This window comes from Mustelus asterias, chromosome 21 (genome assembly GCF_964213995.1).
Source record: "Mustelus asterias chromosome 21, sMusAst1.hap1.1, whole genome shotgun sequence".
Lineage (NCBI taxonomy): Eukaryota > Metazoa > Chordata > Chondrichthyes > Carcharhiniformes > Triakidae > Mustelus > Mustelus asterias.
The window spans coordinates 55,360,999-55,380,960 of NC_135821.1; the positions used below are offsets into that span (position 1 = coordinate 55,360,999).

Genomic DNA, 19,962 nt, shown 5'->3' on the forward strand with positions numbered 1-19,962 from the left:
GGGTTTGCCCGCCAAAGAGCAGAAGCACCAGGTTAGTCGGTTCCTCTATGCGGCGGGGCTTGTTGCAGACAATGTCCTTCTGAGACGGAGGGGTGGGGGGGAGGGGTAGAAGAGACCTCTGCAGATTTTGAAACCATTGTAAATGCGTTCAGTACATACTTCAGCCAAAACAGAACCGCAGAATGAGCGCAATTGAACCTGATATCCCAAAGGCCAGGGGAATCTGTCAAATTGCTCCTTGCGGACCTTATTTAGGATAGCTAGTTGATGTGGTTATGGTGCATTGAAAGATTAACTCATTCACGATTGTGTTGTTATCAGAGTCCACAATGAGAAGCTGTCAGATTTTTTTGACAGACTAAAGACAACCTAACCCTTGAACGAATGATTCGGTATGCTAAGCAAGCTGAACGTGGGGAACAAAATTGTGCTATAATCCATGGAAGTACCATGGCTTCAGACAGGTCTGATAGCCGGGTAGATTCAAAAGAGGCAGCCACCTCCACTCAAAAGCCTGCGAAAGGGCAGGAAACCGTGCAGCTTCCATGTTCAGGTACCCATGCTGCAGCTAGAAAAAGCAGCAAAGAGAAGGTGGGTAGATCGAATCAGGGTAGGACTTACTCAGTTAATGGAAGGGCATTGTGGAAAGGTTTAAAACAAAGAGATCTAGGGGTATAGGTTCATAGCTCCTTGAAAGAGGGGTGGGTGGGTGAAGAATGTTTTCAATATGCAAAGACAGGACACTCCAAGCAGTTCTGTAAATCTAAAAACGCCATTAAGGGAAGAAAGCAAGAGAATGTCTATGAAACGCAGGCAATTCAGGACATTGGTAATAAGCAAAGAAATGAGAATACAGATTTTTTTAGGAGAAATAAAGGATCAAGAACAAACATTTTGGTCAGTTACTTTCGAAGTTAAAGGCCGGATTTTCTGGCCTCGGTGAGGTGGGTCCTGCTGTGACAGGCGCAGGGAGCCAGCCAAAAATCCACTGACTTCGGCGGGACTGGAAAACCCTGCTGGTGTAGCCAGGAAATCTCAGCCAAGGACTTTAAAACTGACTTCAAGTTTGATACTGGAGCCGGCATTACATTATCGGCTTATTAGTTGGAATGGCTCAAAGGAGCAGACATTCAGCTATCCAGCATTGAGTTGCAAGGTCAATGTGGTTTGGATCTTCATGTTAAAGGTCAATAACCAATACCCTTCACAAGGGTCGACAGATTACAAAGAGCCTCTACACCTTGCACAATAAAAGCATGTCTTTATTGAGCAGAAATGCACTAATATACCTGGGTCTTCGGGAAAAAAAGTAGACAAAAGTTCTGCAACAAGACAACGGGACAGAATTCTGCCAAGAATTCCCACAACTCTTTCAAGCTTAAGCGTGAATATCATATTACGTTGCTTCGAGACGCTAAGCCTGTACGCCTATCCACTCCCAGAAGGGTACCACACTCAATGCTGGCAAAAGTTAAAGTGCAACTCAGTAGAATGTTACGTGGAGGTGCCACATCACCTGTCATGGCACCAACCAGGTGGTGTTTAGGTCTCGTAACAGTTCCCAAGTTGAGTGGTCAGTTCAGGCATTGCGTAGACTTCACACAATTAAACAAAGCAGTCCAGAGAGAAATCCATCTGATATCCTCTGTGGATGACAACTTGGCAAAGCTTGTCAATGGTGGGTTCTTCCCCAAACTTGATGCCAATAGCGGATTTTGTCAAATATACTTCAACCAGGAATCTAGGCGGTCATCCTTTATTATATATTTAGAGCGATTCTGGTCTAACTGCGTTCCCTTCATTTTATCATCAATCCCCGAGATGTTCCGGTGAACCATGCCAAACATTCTGGGGGGAACAAAGAGCGTAATTTGTCATGTGGATGGCATGCTTATCCATACAGCCACAAGACAGGAGCATGATCTCAGAGTTTGTGAAGTTCTCCAAGTGAGACAAGAGGCAGGTGTCACCTTAAACGAAAAATGTGAATTTGCAAAAACTATCATTACACTCTTAGCGCACATCATTCATCAAAAGGACATAACCCTTAAAAAGTGAAAGCCATCAGTGACTTTCCACTACCACATTAAGGTACTGATGTCCTGAGGTTCCTTGGAATGGTCAGTCAGGTTGGGTAAATTGATTCTGAATTTAGCTGCAATCACTGAACCTTTGAGTGACCTTTTACAGAAAGTCCAACAGTGGGTTTGGGGTATTGAGCAAATCAGCAGAGTTCATAAGATGAAGGAAAGGCTCCTGTCTTCAGCTGTGCTGGTGCACTCTAATCCCAGATTGTTCATGGCGGTGGCTGCCGATGAATTCTCAGTGGGTTTTGGAGCCATGCACATTCAGGATGGCAACAGAAAGCCAGCCTACTGTTCTTCCAAGACAGGAACTGAAATGGAATAACGCCATGCGACTATAGAGAAAGAAGCATTGGCAATAACCCGGGCATCAGAGAGATACTCTGATTGTTTGATGAGATTACAATTTCAAATCAAAAGAGACCTTAAACCATTCGTCACCTTCTGAATTGAACAAAATGCCTCTACGTGTACAATGTTTCAGACTCGGTCCGAGGAGTTATCATTATGCAGCTGTGAGTGTGCCAGGCAAAGTACAGACCAGAGCAGACACATTGTGCCGAATTCTCCAGTCTCGTACGCCCTGCCACCGCTACCAGCGAGAATGAAGAATTTGGCACTCAGCCAAATCTCCATTCACAGCAGCGGGATCGGAGAATCCCGGGGAGGTTAGGGAATTCCAGCCATTATCTAGAGCCGCAGTTTATTAAGTGGAAATCCAAGACTTAGTGCTTATTTCAGAGCTGGAAGCATTTTCATCAGTCATAATAAACTCTCTACCAGCCTCTGAGAAAAAAAAACTACAAAAAAATAAGGAAAGCCCAAAAGGAAGACGTGGATTGTAACCAGATTAGGACATTTTGCCAAGAAGATCGCTCAAGATACATAGTCCCAACAACCGGCTTTTACAAAAGTAGCATGAACAGAAGAAGCATCTAATGCTAGTGGATTATCTTCTAGTGTTTAACCACCCCATATCAATCTAGTGTTTAACCACCCCATAGGCCCCATCCCCTTCTTGTTCTGCCCCTCACTCAGTTGGTCAATCGATCTTGCTTGCTCAATCAGTCAGTCTCACTCGCTCGGTCAGTCTGCATTTCTCTTTCGGCCTGTCTGCCTTACTCAATCTGTCAATCAGTCGGCCTTGCTCACTCAGTCCAGCATTCAGCATCACTCAGTTGGTCGGTCATTCAGCCTCACTATCTTGCTTGGTCATTTGTTTATTCATTCATTAGTCACAAGTCACATTAACACTGCAATGAAGTTACTGTGAAATTCCCCAAGTCGCCACACTCCGGCGCCTGTTCAGGTCAATGCACCTAACCAGCACATCCCTCAGAATGTGGGAGCAAGCCGGAGCACTCAGAGGAGAACGTGCAAACTCCACACATACAGTAACCCAAGCCAGGATTCGAACCTGGGTCCCTGGCGCTGTGATGCAACAGTGCTAGCCACATTGCCACCGCGCCGCCCAGTAAGCTTCAAAACCCATTGATAATATCCAAGACTAAGAGGGAGGAGATTCTTCATAGAATTTGCAGTGGTCACTTGGGAATAGCAAAGTGGAGAGCTCATACACATCAATTTGTGGTGGCCAAGCATTTCAAAAGCAATACAGGTTAGCACTGCTGCCTCACAGCACCAGGGACCCAGTTCTATTCCCGGTTTGGGTCACTGTCTGTGCGGAGTCTGTTCGTTCTCCTCGTGTCTGCATGAGTTTCCTCCGGGTGCTGCGGTTTCCTCCCACAGTCCGAAAGACATGTTGGTTAGGTGCACTGTGGGGCAGAACAAGAAGGGGATGGGGCCTATAGGGTGGGGCATGAAGGGGATGGGGCCTATGGGGTGGGGCATGAAGGGGGTGGGGCCATTGGGGGTGGGGGATGATGAGGGCAGGGCAAGAAGGGGGTTGCCCAATCAGGGAGAGGGGGGCTCACTGCCACTCTGCAATGGGATCGGATCAGTGGTGGGGGGGGGTGAGATCTTTCTGGGCAGCGGGATGGGGTGGCGGGGGCTAGATGTTGATGCATTGTGGGGTTTGTAATTGGCCACAAGCCCCCACGGTTGCAGGGGGGGGGCGAGGCTGTGTTAAGGCTGCCTGCAGCAGGAGTCTGACAACTCTGTCTGTCAGACCCCTGCGGTTGCTATTGAGCATGTGCAACATCAGAGGTCTGCACATGCCTAGTGGCTCCCTCTCCAGGCTGGCTGATGAATTAAGCCCTGCCCACTGCCTGCTGGAAACAGTCCAGCCCATATTTTCAATATGTAAGTGCATAAGATTGGGCGTGAAAACTCGCCCAAAAAACAGATCAGGACTTCCCCATTTTCACGTTAGCTGGCCACTTGGAATCAATCTTGTAAAATTCTGCCCAATGTGTGCCCATGTTCTTTCTAAGCTATGTATGTTAATACACAGGACCCTGTTCTTTGCAATCAAAAATAACATGTACACGTATTGCGCCTGTTTCAGCCAAACAAAGTAGGTGACAATTATTTGCTGGTTCAACTCTCAGGGCAATTCCTTGACCAATCAGAGGTCAAATTGCCTGTTTTAAACTTCAAACAATGCTTGGCAGTTAACTGTCTTCCACCATCAATTGGTGCATTCTCTGTGGCAACACTTCGACCAATCAGACTCCACTTGCCAACCAATCAGCACTGTCTTCTCATACAGTATAAATTTGTGCCTTCCTTGGATTTATATTCTTCTGAATGTCCTGACGAGTGCAAGATGAAAGGCTTAAAAAAAATAACATCTCTTTTCCAGTAAAACTCTAGTCCTGTCCTATCAAATGTCTATAGACTTAAGAGAGTGAGGAATACAGAATAACGGTCAACAAGAAAAACAGAAGAACTGGCCTAACTCCAGGCATAGAATGAAGACTTCAGTAACGTCAGCACCAGATCAGGAAGTATGGATTTGAGATCGAATGCCTGAAGGCACAGTTCTTAAACAAACAGAACTACTATGTTCCTCTTTCGTCCAAATCTCTTTGGGCACATTGAGGAGAAATAGAAAAGCTGTAATCTTCTTAGAGGCTCCAAGAACAAATAAGTTTGGGATATAGACGATGACATCAATCAGCTTGCAGAATGGTTGATCCAGTTATTGAACCAGTCCAAGACCATCCCCCTCGCATAATGTGGCACAGTGGTTAGCACTGCTGCCTCACAGCGACAGGGACTCGGGTTCGATTCCCGGCCTGGGTCACTGCCTCTGAGGAGTCTGCACGTTCCCCCGTGTCTGCGTGAGTTTCCTCCAGGTGCTCCGGTTTCCTCCCACAGTCCGAAAGACGTGCGGGTTAAGTGCATTGGCCAAGCTAAATTCTCCCTCAGTATGCCCGAACAGACGCCAGAGTGTGGCAACTAGGGGATTTTCACAGTAACTTCATTGCAGTGTTACACTAATAAATACATTTTAATAATGGTGACAAGACCGAGAGCAGTGAAGGCATTGCAAAGGCCTAACCTGTGAAGATTGGACTTTGCGGGGAAATGATGGGAGTGTAAAAGTAATGTAAGTAGTTCAAGATTGTTGTTAAATAAAAGTTGAGATAATACTTGGGCGGAGATGTAGAATAATGGGTTAATAGTTATGATAATGCGATAGTGATGTGTATCATGATGTAACAGTGGCATGTGCAGTCATGTGCAAGCAGCATTGAAGGAAGATGGAATCATTTGGACATGAGAGAACTGCACTTACCCTAGAAGCTATATGTAAGTGAAATAGTTTTTGAAGAAGCCTGCCTGAGTTGGACCTAAGTCAATCGCGAGTAGAGGGAAACATTTCTAATAGAGATTAGGCCACAATTTACCTGAACGGAGATCCAAATACTATTCACTGGGGAAACCAAACCACTAATCACCCAGCAGTTGTTTGAAGTTCCTTTCTGTAAGATTAGTTTGCCCTGAGTCAACCATCCCCACCATGGGCTGCAGTGGGGAAACCAGCCCCCGGGATTGTCTGCAACGGAGAAGGTAAGTAAATTACCTGTGTGTGGAATCAAGAGAGGCAAGAATTCCCCTCCTGACTCCGCATTAAAGGACCCAATCATCAGTCCCAACTACCCACCATGACCACCCATTGCCACTGCAATATTATCAGTGGCCCAAACTTGGAACGCTCATCAGCAGTGGGCATTTCATTAGGAGCACTGGAATGATGCCAGGCTGCATTATTCAGATATGACGGACCTAAACAAGGATGCCGAATACAGTTGCCTACTAATTTCTAGGCCCTTAATTTTCAAGCACAACAGGTATTTCTTCCTGATTCTCTTCCCATCCCATTTAATTTTTGAAAACAAAAAAATGTCAAATTAAATGTAAAAACTAAGAACTATTGGCGTAACTGAGAATTTGCACAGAGCTGAGCCTATTAAATGTTCATTCTTAATTTTGTTAAATAACACAAGAAATAGGAGCAGGTATAGGCCATGCGGCCCATCGAGTCTGCTACACCATTCAATATGATCACGGCTCATCTAGGATTTCAACTCCATTGTCCCACCTGCTTCCCATATTCCTTGATTCCCCAAGAGACCAAAACTCTGGCCGGAACTCTACCACCTCACCCGCCACGGATTCAGCGTGGACGAGCGTCCGACAATGGAAATCTCCATTGACCTCGGGCAGACATTTCCGGTCTCGCCCGAGCGATGTTGTAAAATCCCGCCCTCTGTCTTTCCTAGTCTTAAATGTGCATTCAATGATGGAACAACCTTCTGTGGTAAAGAATTCCAAAGATTCACAACCCTTTAAATGAAATGATTCCTCATCTCGGTCCTAAACAATCAGACCCCTTATCCTAAAACAATGCCCTCATTTTTCAGATTCCCCAATCAGCGGAAACAATCTCTCGGCATCAACACCATCAAGCCCTTTCAGAATTCTGTAGGTTTCAATGAGATCGCCTCTCATTCTTCTGAACTCCAGAGAATACAAGCCCAATTCACTCAGCCCCTCATCCCAGGAACCATCTTCGTGAACCTTCAGTGATTTTAAAGCTGAACTCGTGGTGATATTTTCTTGAAATTTTATGAAATATCTATCCCTCATTTTAAGGTAAATTTTGACTTTGTGCAATTTAGTTAACTTCAATGGAAATAAAAAATAATTGAATGTGCAAAATGGCTGCTCTTACTGTTGCCTGATTTGCACAATCTCACAAAGAGCGGCACAGTGGTTAGCACTACTGCCTCACAGCTCCAGGGCCCTGGGTTCGATTCCGGGTTTGGGTCACTGTCTGTGTGGAATTTGCACATTCTCCCCATATCTGCGCGGGTTTCTTCCGGGTGCTCCGGTTTCCTCCCACAGACCAAAGATGTGCGGGTTAGGTCGATTGACCATGCTAAATTGTCCCTTAGTGTCCCAGGCTGCATAGGTTAGAGGGATTAGTGGGGTAAATGTGTGGGGTGGCGGGGATAGGGCTTGGGTGGGATTGTTGTCGGTGCAGACTCGATGGGCCGAATGGCCTCCTTCTGCACTGTAGGGTTTCTACGATTCTGTGAAAGCCAAAATCTACCCTCTTTGAGTAAAACTCGGTGGAGAAATTTTGAAAACATATTTAGTATTCGATTGTGATCTCCCAGGAGTCAGTGTATTTATTTCCATGTTGAATATATGAGCATCTTCCTTGTACGAAGGTCAGCAGTTTGATGGACTGATATTATCATACTTTGCCTATGGGCTTGTAATTTATTTCCAGCTGATTGGTAACACAGTGACTGTCTGCTAATTTATTCCAAATCCCACTCAGTAACAAGGGCCACCTTCCACAAGCCTGCATTGTCTTTGTTTCTGCAGGCCTGTCAGAAAGCACTCACTGCTGCCATCAGTGCTTCACTTTAACTACCTTCGACCTTGTGTATTCATCATTGTTTAGCAGGAAATAAAAGATTCCCAATGCAGTGACTAATCTGGATGCACCTATTAGATTTAATTTCAGCTGTTGAGGCTGAAAGCACCATTAAATAAAACACGTTAATTTAGTGAGTAATGTACCTTTTATTTTTACATGTCACCTCAACTTACAATGGTGCATTTCAACAGCCTACTCTCCAACATTGTTCTCTTTAGCCTTATGCTGTTTTTTTTTTCTGTTGAAATTTACCTTTTAATACTACACCAGGGACCTGTCATTACTTTTCCACCAGCCAGCCTCTTTTCACATTGACACGAAAGTACATAAAACCACCAGTGATTTCCACTCCTGCAGCAGCCTATTAAGAGAAAAAGCAGGGCTAATTTGAAAAAGACAGGCAAACAAAAAAAAAAATTGGAATTAAGTAGGGGAAAGCAAAATGAATGATAATTTATCCCTCTGAAAGGGCCGACCATCTCAAAATTATTCCTGGCTTTAAAATGTTGCGTCGTGATTTTAACTTTTTGTTTTTAGGGAAAAGTTGATTTCACGTGAATCAAAGTATCCCGAGTAAGGCTGTCCATCAAAGCTATAGGACAGGATCTTGAGCCCGCGCTCTCAGTCCGCTAAGATCCCCGGCCGGGGGCACATGATCCAGCTAAACCCAGAAACCGCGAATATTGCTGGCGAGATCGCGCTTTCCAGCCTTCACCCCTCACCGGCGATATCATCAGGCTCATGTCCATAACAAGTGAGATCCTGATTTCCATTCATTTTAAATATCAATTTAAATATAATTAAAGACCTCCTGAGCCAGGTCTTCCCCCCCCTCACTAGATTGTCATACCTTGCCGATGTGATATCACGTTGGCACAGTTTACAACAGGTTCACGTGAACCAGTCGTGGGGATCTCCTCAGGGGCGCAAAGGTCACTATAGCACCCAGGGGAGAGGGACATGGCCAAGCAGTGCCCTGGCACTGCCCCCTGGCGCTGTCCTGGTACAAGTTCAGTAAGAAGTCTCCCAACACCAGGTTAAAGTCCAACAAGTTTATTTGGTATCACGAGCGTTCATAGCGCTGCTCCTTCATCTGGTGAGTCTCACCTGATGAAAGAGCAGCGCTCCGAAAGCTTGTGCTACCAAATAAATCTGTTGGACTTTAACCTGCTTTTGGGAGACTTCTTACTGTGCCCACCCCAGTCCAACGCCGACATCTTCACATCACTGGTACAATTTTCCACTGCCAGGTTGGTACTGCAAATGAAAGGGGGCCGATGCCAGTGATGATTGGGAAGGGAGGGGGGGACGGGTGTGGAAGGGGTCTGATGCCGGGGATGATTGGGGTGAGGGTAAGGGGGATGATGCAGGCGATGATCGTGGCGCGGGAGTTGACAGGGCTGCTGTCAGCGGGAATCGCGGAGTGGCCACAGATATCTCCGTGGAGGAAGGAGCGAAGATTAGTTTTTGTTTCAAGGGTGCCCCAATCTCAGTGGAGCCGGTTCTCAGCTCGTAGAGTCCCCACCTCGCCAGAGCAACGGCGCAAACCACACCCATTCTTTTTTGTGTGTAGCAACTTTTTTTTTGGCAGTTAAAAGTGAAAAGATCTGGAGGGAAAACAGATCAGTGGAGCTGGAGAGTTCTGTGCCAGTTTTCTCATCGGGACTGACACCCTGCCAAATTTTTGTAAGATTCCATCCATAGCCTAAATCTTTATTATTATTTGAAATATGCTAGCACAGTGGGAAGCAAATTTGTGGCACTAGACCGATTTTTGTACAAACCACAAGAGAAAATACTGGAAAAATCTCAGCAGGTCTGGCAGCATCTGTAAGGAGAGAAAAGAGCTGACATTTCGAGTCCAGATGACTCTTTGTCAAAGCTAAAAGGCATAGAAAGTGGGAGATATTTATACTGCAGGATGAGGGAATGAAAGATGAGTCGTAGCCATAGAAACCAGGGGAAAAGACTGCCAATAGCTGTCCACAGAGAGAATAAAGGGTGTGAATGGCCAAATGGCAGAGAAGCTGAAATCAGAGGGTAAACTGTGAGAGATGAAGATGTTGCGGGGGGGGGGGGCGGGGGGGGGGGGGGGGGGGAGAGAGAGAGAGAGAGAGAGAGAGGGGGGTAAAATAGAGAAAAAGGGAGAAAGGGGAAGCAAAGGGGGAGAAAAGATAAGGAAAGGGGGAAAAAGAGGGGGGAGAAGAAAAATAAAGACAATAAAGAAGTAAAATGTAGAGAACAGTTAAAAATTAAATGAAATGAAAAAAAAGGGGTGGAGGTGGGGTACAGCTAATCATCTGAAGTTGTCGAATTCGATGTTGAGACCGGAAGGCTGTAACGTGCCTAGCCGGAAGATGAGATGCTGTTTCTCCAGTTTGCGTTGAGCTTCACTGGAACATTGCATCAGGCCAAGGACAGACATGGGGGCATGGGAGCGGGATTGTGTGTTAAAATGGCAAGCAGCGGGAAGGTCAGGGCCCTGATTCCGCACAGACCAAAGGTGCTCAGCAAAGCGATCACCCAGTCTACACTTGGTCTCTCTGATATAGAGGAGACCACGTTGGGAGCAGCGAATACAATAGACCGAATTGAAAGAGGTGCAAGTGAAACACTGCTTAACCTGGAATGAGTGTTTTGGGACCTTGGATGGTAAGCATGGAAGAGGTAAAGGGGCAGGTGTTACACCTAGCTGTAGTCCATATAGCTGTGGGAGTTAGTGGGCTTGTAATGAATATTGATAGATAGTCTATTGCCGGAAATGGAGACAGAAAGGTCAAGGAAGGGAAAGGAAGTGTCTGAGATGGACCAGGTGAAGATGATGGAGGGGTGGAAACTGGAAGTGAAGTTGATGAATTTTTCCAGGTCCGGACGAGACTATGAAGTGGCATCAAAATAGTCATCGATGTACCGGTAAAGGAGTTGTGCAAGGGGACCTGGGTAGGCCTGGAACAAGGAATGTTCCACATACCCCATAAAAAGGTAAGCGTAGCTAGGACGCATGTGGGTACCCATTGCTACACCTTTGATTTGGAGAAATTGGGATGAGTTAAAGGAGAAGTCGTTGAGAGAGAGAAGGAGTTCAGCAAGGCGGAAGAGAGTGGTGGTGGATGGGAATTGTTCAGGCCTCTTTTCAAGAAAGAAGCAAAGAGCTTTCAGGCCGTCCTGGTGTGGGATGGTGCTGTGGAGAGATTGCACATCCATGGGGAATAGGAGGCAGTTAGGGCCTGTGAACTGGAAGCTGTCAATATGACGCAGGGTATCTGAGGAATCCTGGATGTAGGTGGGGACGGAATGGACAAGAGGAGTGAGGATGGAGTCAAGATAAGAGGAAATAAGTTCAGTGAGGCATTTGGACAAACCAGATCAATGAATCTAGTCACTATGTGAAATTCAATTCTTCAAATGGTAAATGTCCTATCTTTCCCGGAACCCCATGTTTGAATCCCTCGAATCATTTTTAGCCTCGCCACAGCACCAAAACAGTTCTTATCAAAGTCACAAATGATATCCTATTTGTGATGAAGGCAAACTTTCCCTCTGCGTCCTTCTCTTCCTGTCTGCTGTGTTTGATGTGGTAGCTGAAGGTGGCATGTTGGCACAATGGTTAGCACTGCTGCCTCACAGCGCCAGGAATCCGGGTTCGATTCCTGGCTTGGGTCACTGTCTGTGTGGAGTCTGCACGTTCTCCCCGCATCTGTGTGGGTTTCCTCCCACAGTCCAAATATGTGCGGGTTAGATGGATTGGCCCTGCTAAATTGCCAGTTAGTGTCATGGGGACTAGCTCGGGTAAATGCATGGGGTTATGGGGATAGGGATTGTGGTTGGTGCAGACTCGATGTGTCGAATGTCCTCCTTTTGCACTGTAGGATTCTATGATTCAATGATAACACCATCCTCCTCCAATGCCTCTTTGTTTTCCAGTTGCGTGGGACACAGCTGTGGTTCCAGTCTTATCCACCTAATCGTAGCCAGAGAGTCACGTCCAGTGGCTTCTATTCCTGCACCCAACCGATTACCTCCAATTTCCCCGAGGATCTATCCTCGACCGCCTCCTTTCTCTCATCTACATGCTGCCCCTTGGTGACATTATCCCAAGGCACCATGCTAGTTTTCACATGTACTCTGATGACACCCAGTGCCACCTCACCACCGCCACCTCTCCCGATGACTCCACTGCTGATAAATCATCAGACTGCTTATTTCCGACATTCAGTACTGGAGGGGCAGAAATTTCCTTCAGTTAAACATTGGGAAGACTGAAGGCATTGTTTTCAGCCTCCACTCCAAACCCTGTTCCCTAGCTACCACCTCCATCTCCTTGGCAACAGTCTGAGATTAAGCCAGTCTATTCACAACCTTGGGTGTTACATTTGATCCTGTGGTGAGTCTCCATCCTCGTTTTCATGCCATCACTAAGACCATCTACTTGTACCTCAGTTATATTGCTCAGCTTCGCCCCTGTCTCACGTCATCTCCTGCTGAAACCTTCATCCACGCCTCTGCTATCTTTCGGCTCAATATTCCAACACACTACTGGCTGGTCTCCCATGCTCTTCTCTCCATAAATTTGAGATCATTCAGAATTCTGCTGCCCATATCTTTATTCATAGTGGGTTCTGTTTCTCTATCTTCCGTGTGCTCGCTGATCTACGTTGGCTCCCAAGCAAGCAAAGACTTTATTTTAAAAGTCTCATCCTTGTCTTCAAATCCTTCCATGGCTTTGTCCACTCCGTATCTCTCTAACCTTCTCCAGCTGCGCAGTGCTCCTAACGTATGTGCACTTCTCTAATCCTGGCCTCTTGTGCGACTACAATTTTAATTCCTCCACCATTTCTGGCCTTGTCTTCAGTTACCTAGGCCCCAAGCTCTGGAATACCCTCCCCACACCTCTCTGCCTCTCTACCTCATTCTGCTCCTTTAAGGCACTGTGGTGAACCATTGTTGGTTCCCACCAGGTAGTGCTGAGCCATGGTCTGGCCAGTACTATGAGTCTGTAGATATGTTACTGTTGGGGTTAGGTTTGGGCTGTTCTACCTGTTAATATAGTTGTTATGGTACACCCCAGTCGGCTCCGCCTCCTGGGAGAGGTATAAAGGTCACTGCTCTGCCTGGTGACCCTTTAGTCTGGGATCGTATACTGTATATGGTAGTTCTGTTATTGTTGGCAATAAAAGCCTTTATTTCCCGAGTACATCACGCCTCTCGTGTGTTATATCGCGCATCAAGCACTTCTTAAAACCCAATGCTTTTGACAATGCTTTGGTCATCTGACTTAATATCTCGTTTTGTGGCTCAGTGTCATCCATTGTTTTATCAAAGAAACATAGAAACATAGACAATAGGAGCAGGAGGAGGCCATTTGACTCTTCAAGCCTGCTCCACCATCCATTCTGATCATAGCTGATCATCCAACTCAATCGCCTGATCCCGCCTTCCCCCCATATTCTTTGATCCCCTTCGCCTAGAGTGCTATATCCAACTGCCTCTTGAAAACAATCTAAACAGTCTGCCCTGTATCCTCACGCTGTGACCACTGGTTCTGGATCCTCCCTCCCCCACCATCGGGAACATCCTTCTTGCATCTTTCCTGTCTAGTCCTGTTAGGATTTTATAGGTTTCATTCTTCTGAATTCCATTGAATATAATCTTAACCAACTCAATCTCATACATCAATCCTGCCATCCCAGAAATCAGCCTGGTAAACCTTCTCCGTACTCCCTCTAGTGCAATAATGTCCTTCCTCAGATAACGACACCAAAACTGCACACAACATTCCAGGTGTGGTCTCACCAAGGCCCTGTATAATTGCAGCAAGAAGTCTCACAACACCAGGTTAAGGTCCAACAGGTTTATTTGGTATCACGAGCTTTCGGAGCGCTGCTCCTTCATTGCGTGAGTGGCTCTCACCCAATGAAGGAGCAGCGCTCCGAAAGCTCGTGTTACCAAATAAACCTGTTGGACTTTAACCTGGTGTTGTGAGACTTCCTACTGTGCCCATCCCAGTCCAACGCCGGCATCTCCACATCATAATTGCAGCAAGACATCCCAGATCCTGTACTTGAATCTTCTCGCTATGAAAGCCAACATACCATTTGCCTTCTTTATCACCTGCTGCATCTGCATGCTTACATTCAGTGACTGGTGAGCGAGGACATCCAGGTCTCGTTGCACATTCCCCTCTCCTAATTTATGGCCATTTAGATAATAATCTGCTTTCCCGTTTTTGAAAGCTCCTGTGAAGCACCTGGGGATGTTTCATTGTGCTATATAAATGCCAATTATTGTTGTTGGCGTTGTTGAGTGCTTCTTATGGTTCAGTTACCTGAGAACATTCCTCATTTGGAATCCCCCATTCAAAAGTAATCATATGGATGAGGTACCAAAAACAACTGGCAGCGTGGAACTGCAGCAGAAATCAGTTTATGTACAGCAACAACAACCTACATTTATATAGCACCTTTAACATAGCGGAACATCCCACGGCACATTGTAGGAATGTAACCAACAAAGCTTGATGCCAAGCAGTGTAAGTAGATACTAGTTTGAAAGAAATACGGTCATCTTAACAGAAGAGAGAGATGGCAAGGTTTGGGGGGGTGGGGGGGGGGGAGGAGGGAGGGAAGGGTGGGAGGGGGTGGGGGGTGGGGAGCGGGCGGAAATTTCTAGAATTTCAGGCCTAATCAGCTGAAGGCAGAACAACCAATGATCAAAAACGCTAATGTGCAGGGGGTCAAAATTAGAGGAGCGCAGGAATGGTTGAAGGGCTGGAGAAGGTTACAAAGATAGCGAGTGGCGAGTCCACTAGAGATTTGCAAACAAGGATGCGAATTTGAAATTTGATGCAATGTTGCGTCAGGAGTCACGATCGCTGTAAAAAAAAATCTCTTTGGTTCAACAATTAAACTAAATCAAATTATCTGAGGGACAAATCAAAAAGGGCAGTCCCCAAAAAGAAGGGAAGCGCCCGAAACAAAGGACAAAGTAGAAAGGAAACTTAAAACATCAAATGTAAGGCTCAGGCAGCAGAGTTTTGCAAGAGGACAGGTTTATGGAGAGGACAAATAGATGGTTGGCCAGGAGAACATTGGAGCAGTTGGGTTTGAAAGTAGCAAAGTCATGGATGAAATTCATGATGTGGAGATGCCGGCGTTGGACTGGGGTGGGCACAGTAAGAAGTCTCACAACATCTGGTTGAAGTCCAACAGGTTTATTTGGAATCACGAGTTTTTGGAGCGCTGCTCCTTCATCAGTTGCCATCAATGGACACTCAACTGATGAAGGAGCAGCGCTCCGAAAGCTTGTGACTCCAACTAAACCTGTTGGACTTTAACCTGGTGTTGTGAGACTTCTTACTATGGATGAAAAAGGAAGGAGGAAAATTGACAATTAAAAAAATGAGCAAATGTTCCTCTCTTTCAGTTGCCATTAGGCAAGATGGATGAATAAATAAAATGTTTGGCGGTTCAAAAAAAATGATCATTATCCCCTTGCTTATTTCATGTTTTTGCAGCTAGTTAGTTAATAAGCCTGGTTTGCAGATAGTCCTCTAGGCTACACATATTAATGAATAATGACGGTGAAATTTTCCTTCAGTTCACCTCAGCTTTGTTGAATAATAATGAAAAAGCCAAAAGCTTTGATAGTAAAAATGACATGGACTGAAATTCTCCCATCTTCCCCGCCGTGGGAATTGTAACGGGCGAGACAGAAAATTCCACGGAAAAGGTCCATTGAGCTCGGGCGGGAGTTTCTGATCTTGGGGTGCGTGCGCAGCCGGAGATTCCCGCTCCATGCTGTATGGTGACTGTGACTGATCTGTAAAGTATGACAACGGGAAGTGTTTATAAGACTGTATGGTTAGATACAGTGCAACTATATTAATTCCGAGTCAGTAAGAAGTGGAAGCTTGGCAAGAGTTTACTGGCATCATATTATAACTGCTGTACTCCAATTCAGAACAGTGGTAATAATGCAGCGTATCTTTCTTTTCCAGGAACGATTTGAAGCCCTTTTCCGAGTTTATGATGAACAGGCCACATTCCAATTATTCCGGAGTTTTCAGAGAGTACGGATAAATTTCAGCAGTCAAGAGGCAGCTGCCCGTGCTCGAATAGAACTCCATGAATCCGACTTTAACGGCTCCAAACTCCAACTTTATTTTGCACAGGTACAGTTCAGTGATCTTACAAAACTCAATTGAGCCTTGTTAGCAGATCATCATAAAAGAAGCTCTGCATTGTGAATAATTCATGTAACTCCTAGCTATCAATACTTCAGTTAGCCTTTTATTTAACACCAATGATATCGCACGTTTTAACTGGCTGATACCCTGTGTTTCCTGGAATTTGATAGTGTGACCTTGTTTACCACGTCACCAGGGCCATCTTTTCAGTTCTGCAAGCAGTCATTTGGTATTAGGCATGTAGTGGCTGTTATATGAGCAACTTAGAGAAAGTGTTTTCAACTCTGGGGCTGGACATCTTAGTTTGTGGAAATGTTCGAATGATCTCAAGGTGGAACTGTATTTTGTGCTGTCGTATCTTCTTAGTTGTTTTCTAACAATATGCACAATTGAAAGGTACGTGAGGTGAGAGAAAGAACACTATTTCACTCTGGGAGAGCTATCCTGTAGTTAGACAGATGATCATGGAAATGCTTGAAAAATTTGACACCATACTGACAATGGCAGCTCAAAGTTAATACGGTGCTTGAAATAGAAACATAGTTAACTTATGCCAATTAAATTATTTTATTCATCACAGGGAGTGGAAACTTTGGGTAAATCGTGCAATACAGCCAGAAAGAGGCCACTCAGCCCATTAAGTCTGTGCCAGCTCTTGCAAAGAGAAATCTCAATTAGTTCTACTGTACCACTCTTTCATAATACCTCTCCAGTTTTTCTCTTTCAAATGTAGGGCGGCACAGTGGCACAGTGGTTAGCACTGCTACCTCACAGCACTGGGGACCCGGGTTCAATTCCGGCCTCAGGTCACTCACTGTCTGTGTGGAGTTTGCACATTCTCCCCATGTCTGCGTGGGTTTCCTCGGGGTGCTCCGGTTTCCTCCCACATTCCAAAGATGTGCGGGTTAAGTTGATTGGCCATGCTAAATTGACTCTAGTGTCAGGGGATTAGCAGGGTAGATATATGGGATTACGGGAATAGGGCCTGGGTAGGATTGTGTTCGGTGCAGACTCGATGCGATGAATGGCCTCCTTCTGCACTGTAGGGGTTCTATGATTTATTCTAATCCTTTTTGAAGGTTATCGTTGAATCTCTGTCCGCAACCTTATTGGGCAGTGCATTCCAAATTCTAATCACTCGTTGCATTTAAAATGTCTTTCTCATTTTCCCCCTGGTACTTTTGCCAATCACCTTAAACCATGCCTCCAAGTTACTGACCCTTTAACCATTGGGAACTCTTTACTTTATCTATGCTGTTCATGGTCATGTTATATTATTTTGGTACCGCAATAGGTTTTTTAGCTGACAAATATAGATTGTAGTTCATTAGGGATTCTTCATCCAATGAAACACCTGATCAAACATCAAGCTGCCTCCTCTTCCCTGGCCCCACAGGAATTTCTGCTGGTGCCCCCCTTGGTGGACTGCGAAACCCACTGGAGGCCAGTGTGATTGGCATCCCGCTAATGGGATGCATCCCGCTAATGGCCTGATTTCCCACGCCCAGCTTTCCGCAATCCCAGCGGGAAAGCACACCAGTGCAAAACACATTTGGAACAACGGGGTGCGCAGATGCCAGGACTCACCTGAACAATGCCTGGGGCTGCATCCAGAGTTCAGGATTGAGACTACCGGCAGCCCTGGACCCCGGAACATCATTGCAGTGGATGGGGGGGACCATCCACAGGTGAACCTTCCGGATTCGCTATCCTGGAAAGTGTCCATCTTCCAGCCTCAGAATGTTCCTGGAGATCCATCCTCACTTTCAGGAGATCCATCTTCTGACTTCAGTAGAGGGTCACTGATGTTGGGCGCCTTTCCAATATGGCGCCCAGATAAAACGGCGGACTACACGCCATCCAGGCCACGGAATACGGTGCACAACACCCGGTTACATAATTAATGAGGTTGGGGCTGGAAGATTTGGCGTGTTTTCCTGCTGGCCTCTGCCATGGGAAACAGTCCATATTCCTGACCCTGCGCGACTTTGTTCCCAGGTGGAAGAATTCCACCGGATATCAACTATTCATTTCAGACATTTTCGATTTTAGTTCCAACATGTGAGGGATTTTTTTGCTTCACCTGTTCACCAAATCCCAGTGTTTAAATGTAGAATTTACCATTGAACCTTTAGCCATTACATTTCCTTTTCCCACACGTGCACTGGCTGAAAGGGTTAAAAAGTAGCAGCAAGGCCTCAATTCAAGCCACAATGTCACCTCTGGAATAGAGCAGCGTCAATGGGGAGAGTCACGTACATCTGGCAATAAACCTAAGTGAGCATTTCCTGAATTTGGTATTTATTAGTTTATTTACAAGATCCATTATTGGATACATTTTTTCCAAAGATGTGCGGCTCAGGTTGATTGGTCATGTTAAATTACCCCTTAGTGTCAGGAGGATTAGCAGGGTAAATACATGGGGTTACAGGGGGAGGGCCTGGGTGGAATTGTTGTCTGTGTAGGCTCGATGGGCCAAATGGCCTCTTTCTGCACTGTAGGGATTCTATGATTCTGGAAGTTTAGGCTCCGGCTTTATTCAAGTTCACACGCTCCACTGAGCTGTCTTTTTATTTTGAATCTGTACAGCAGCAACACTTGTGCTGTAAGCTGACTTCCACAAATAAAGTGCAGTTTGAACATTCAAAAACTATTGAATTACTGTGTGCAGAGTTAAAATGATTTTGGTGTCTGCATTTGCCATTATTAAAACAACCGAAGCCTTCATTTAAGGGCATTAAATTCAAGTTATTAAGACGCCCACCTAAATCCCACTGTACTGCTGTTGCAGATTTGTACTGCTGCGTGACATGAACATGCATCTGCTGAGATACATAATCTCCCTCCACAATGCTGAAGTAGTGGGAATTACTGAGAGCGGGAATGTTGATAGAAATTCCAGAACAACACTGAAGGAAGGGAGGGAGCGGGAAATGGGGGTCAGCAATGGGTTGACAAGGGTGAAGCTTTTGAACAGAGAAGAACCTGGGAACAGTGCTTTGGAGGGTCGGGAAGTGAAAAGTATAGGGTGCCATTTTCCCGCTGACGGGATCTTCTGGTCCCGCTGGAGGCGACCTCCCTCTTCCACCTCCATGGCAGGTTCCCCAGCAGCAGGGTGAGCAAGCAACGCAAATGGCCATTAAATTCAGCGGGACCAGAAGACCCCCAGGCGGCCAATAGTGAGCTGCCTCTGCCACCGGAGAACACGCCATGGGGCGGGGGTGGGGGAGGGGCAGAGGAAGGGGATGAAAATCCCTGTCACAGCATTGTCAACAACGTTTGAGGGGAGGAGGGTAAAATTGAAAAACAAATGTGCAGGAACAATGCTTTGAAGATAAAGAGGGAAAAAGCCGAGAGGACTGCTGTGAGGTGGATGAAGGAAGATATGGCAGCCTTAACTGAGCAGGTTGAAGTAAGCTGCTAGCATAAACTGGAAGGAGGGAGGACAGTAGCAGTTTAAACAAAGGGAGACAATAGTTCCGGCTTGGGTCAGAAAGGGAAACAAACAAATATCCAGCCGAATTAAGGAAGACAAGAGGAAATAATGCCAATATAAACTTGAAATGTGTGGGGACAGAAGGAGAAAAGGATGCCATTTTGAACCATAAGGGGTTTATGGGTCCGGAAGGAATGATGGAAGGCCTCTCAATGTGGAGGGGGAAGTTGAAGATGGTTGAATAAATGTTTCAGTAGATTTTTGGGAAGTGATGTTGTTAAATCTGTTTAAAAACCCAAATGTTGGACTGTTAATCTTAAAAAGTCATTTGTCTGAATGTGTTTAAAATGAAGCAGAATGCAACATTGTAATGTTAAAAATTCAACCCGCTTTAGAA

The 19,962-nt window shown here is 45.7% G+C and overlaps 1 protein-coding gene across 2 annotated transcripts in view; it reads left to right on the plus strand.

The window, feature by feature from the left end:
- rcan3 (regulator of calcineurin 3) overlaps positions 1-19,962 on the plus strand; it is a 155,187-nt gene that overhangs the window by 91,090 nt on the left and 44,135 nt on the right. For both annotated transcript variants that reach the window (XM_078237188.1, XM_078237189.1), the window contains exon 2: positions 15,941-16,114. In XM_078237188.1, the coding sequence (XP_078093314.1) occupies positions 15,941-16,114 (174 nt within the window). The remainder of the gene's footprint in view (positions 1-15,940; positions 16,115-19,962) is intronic.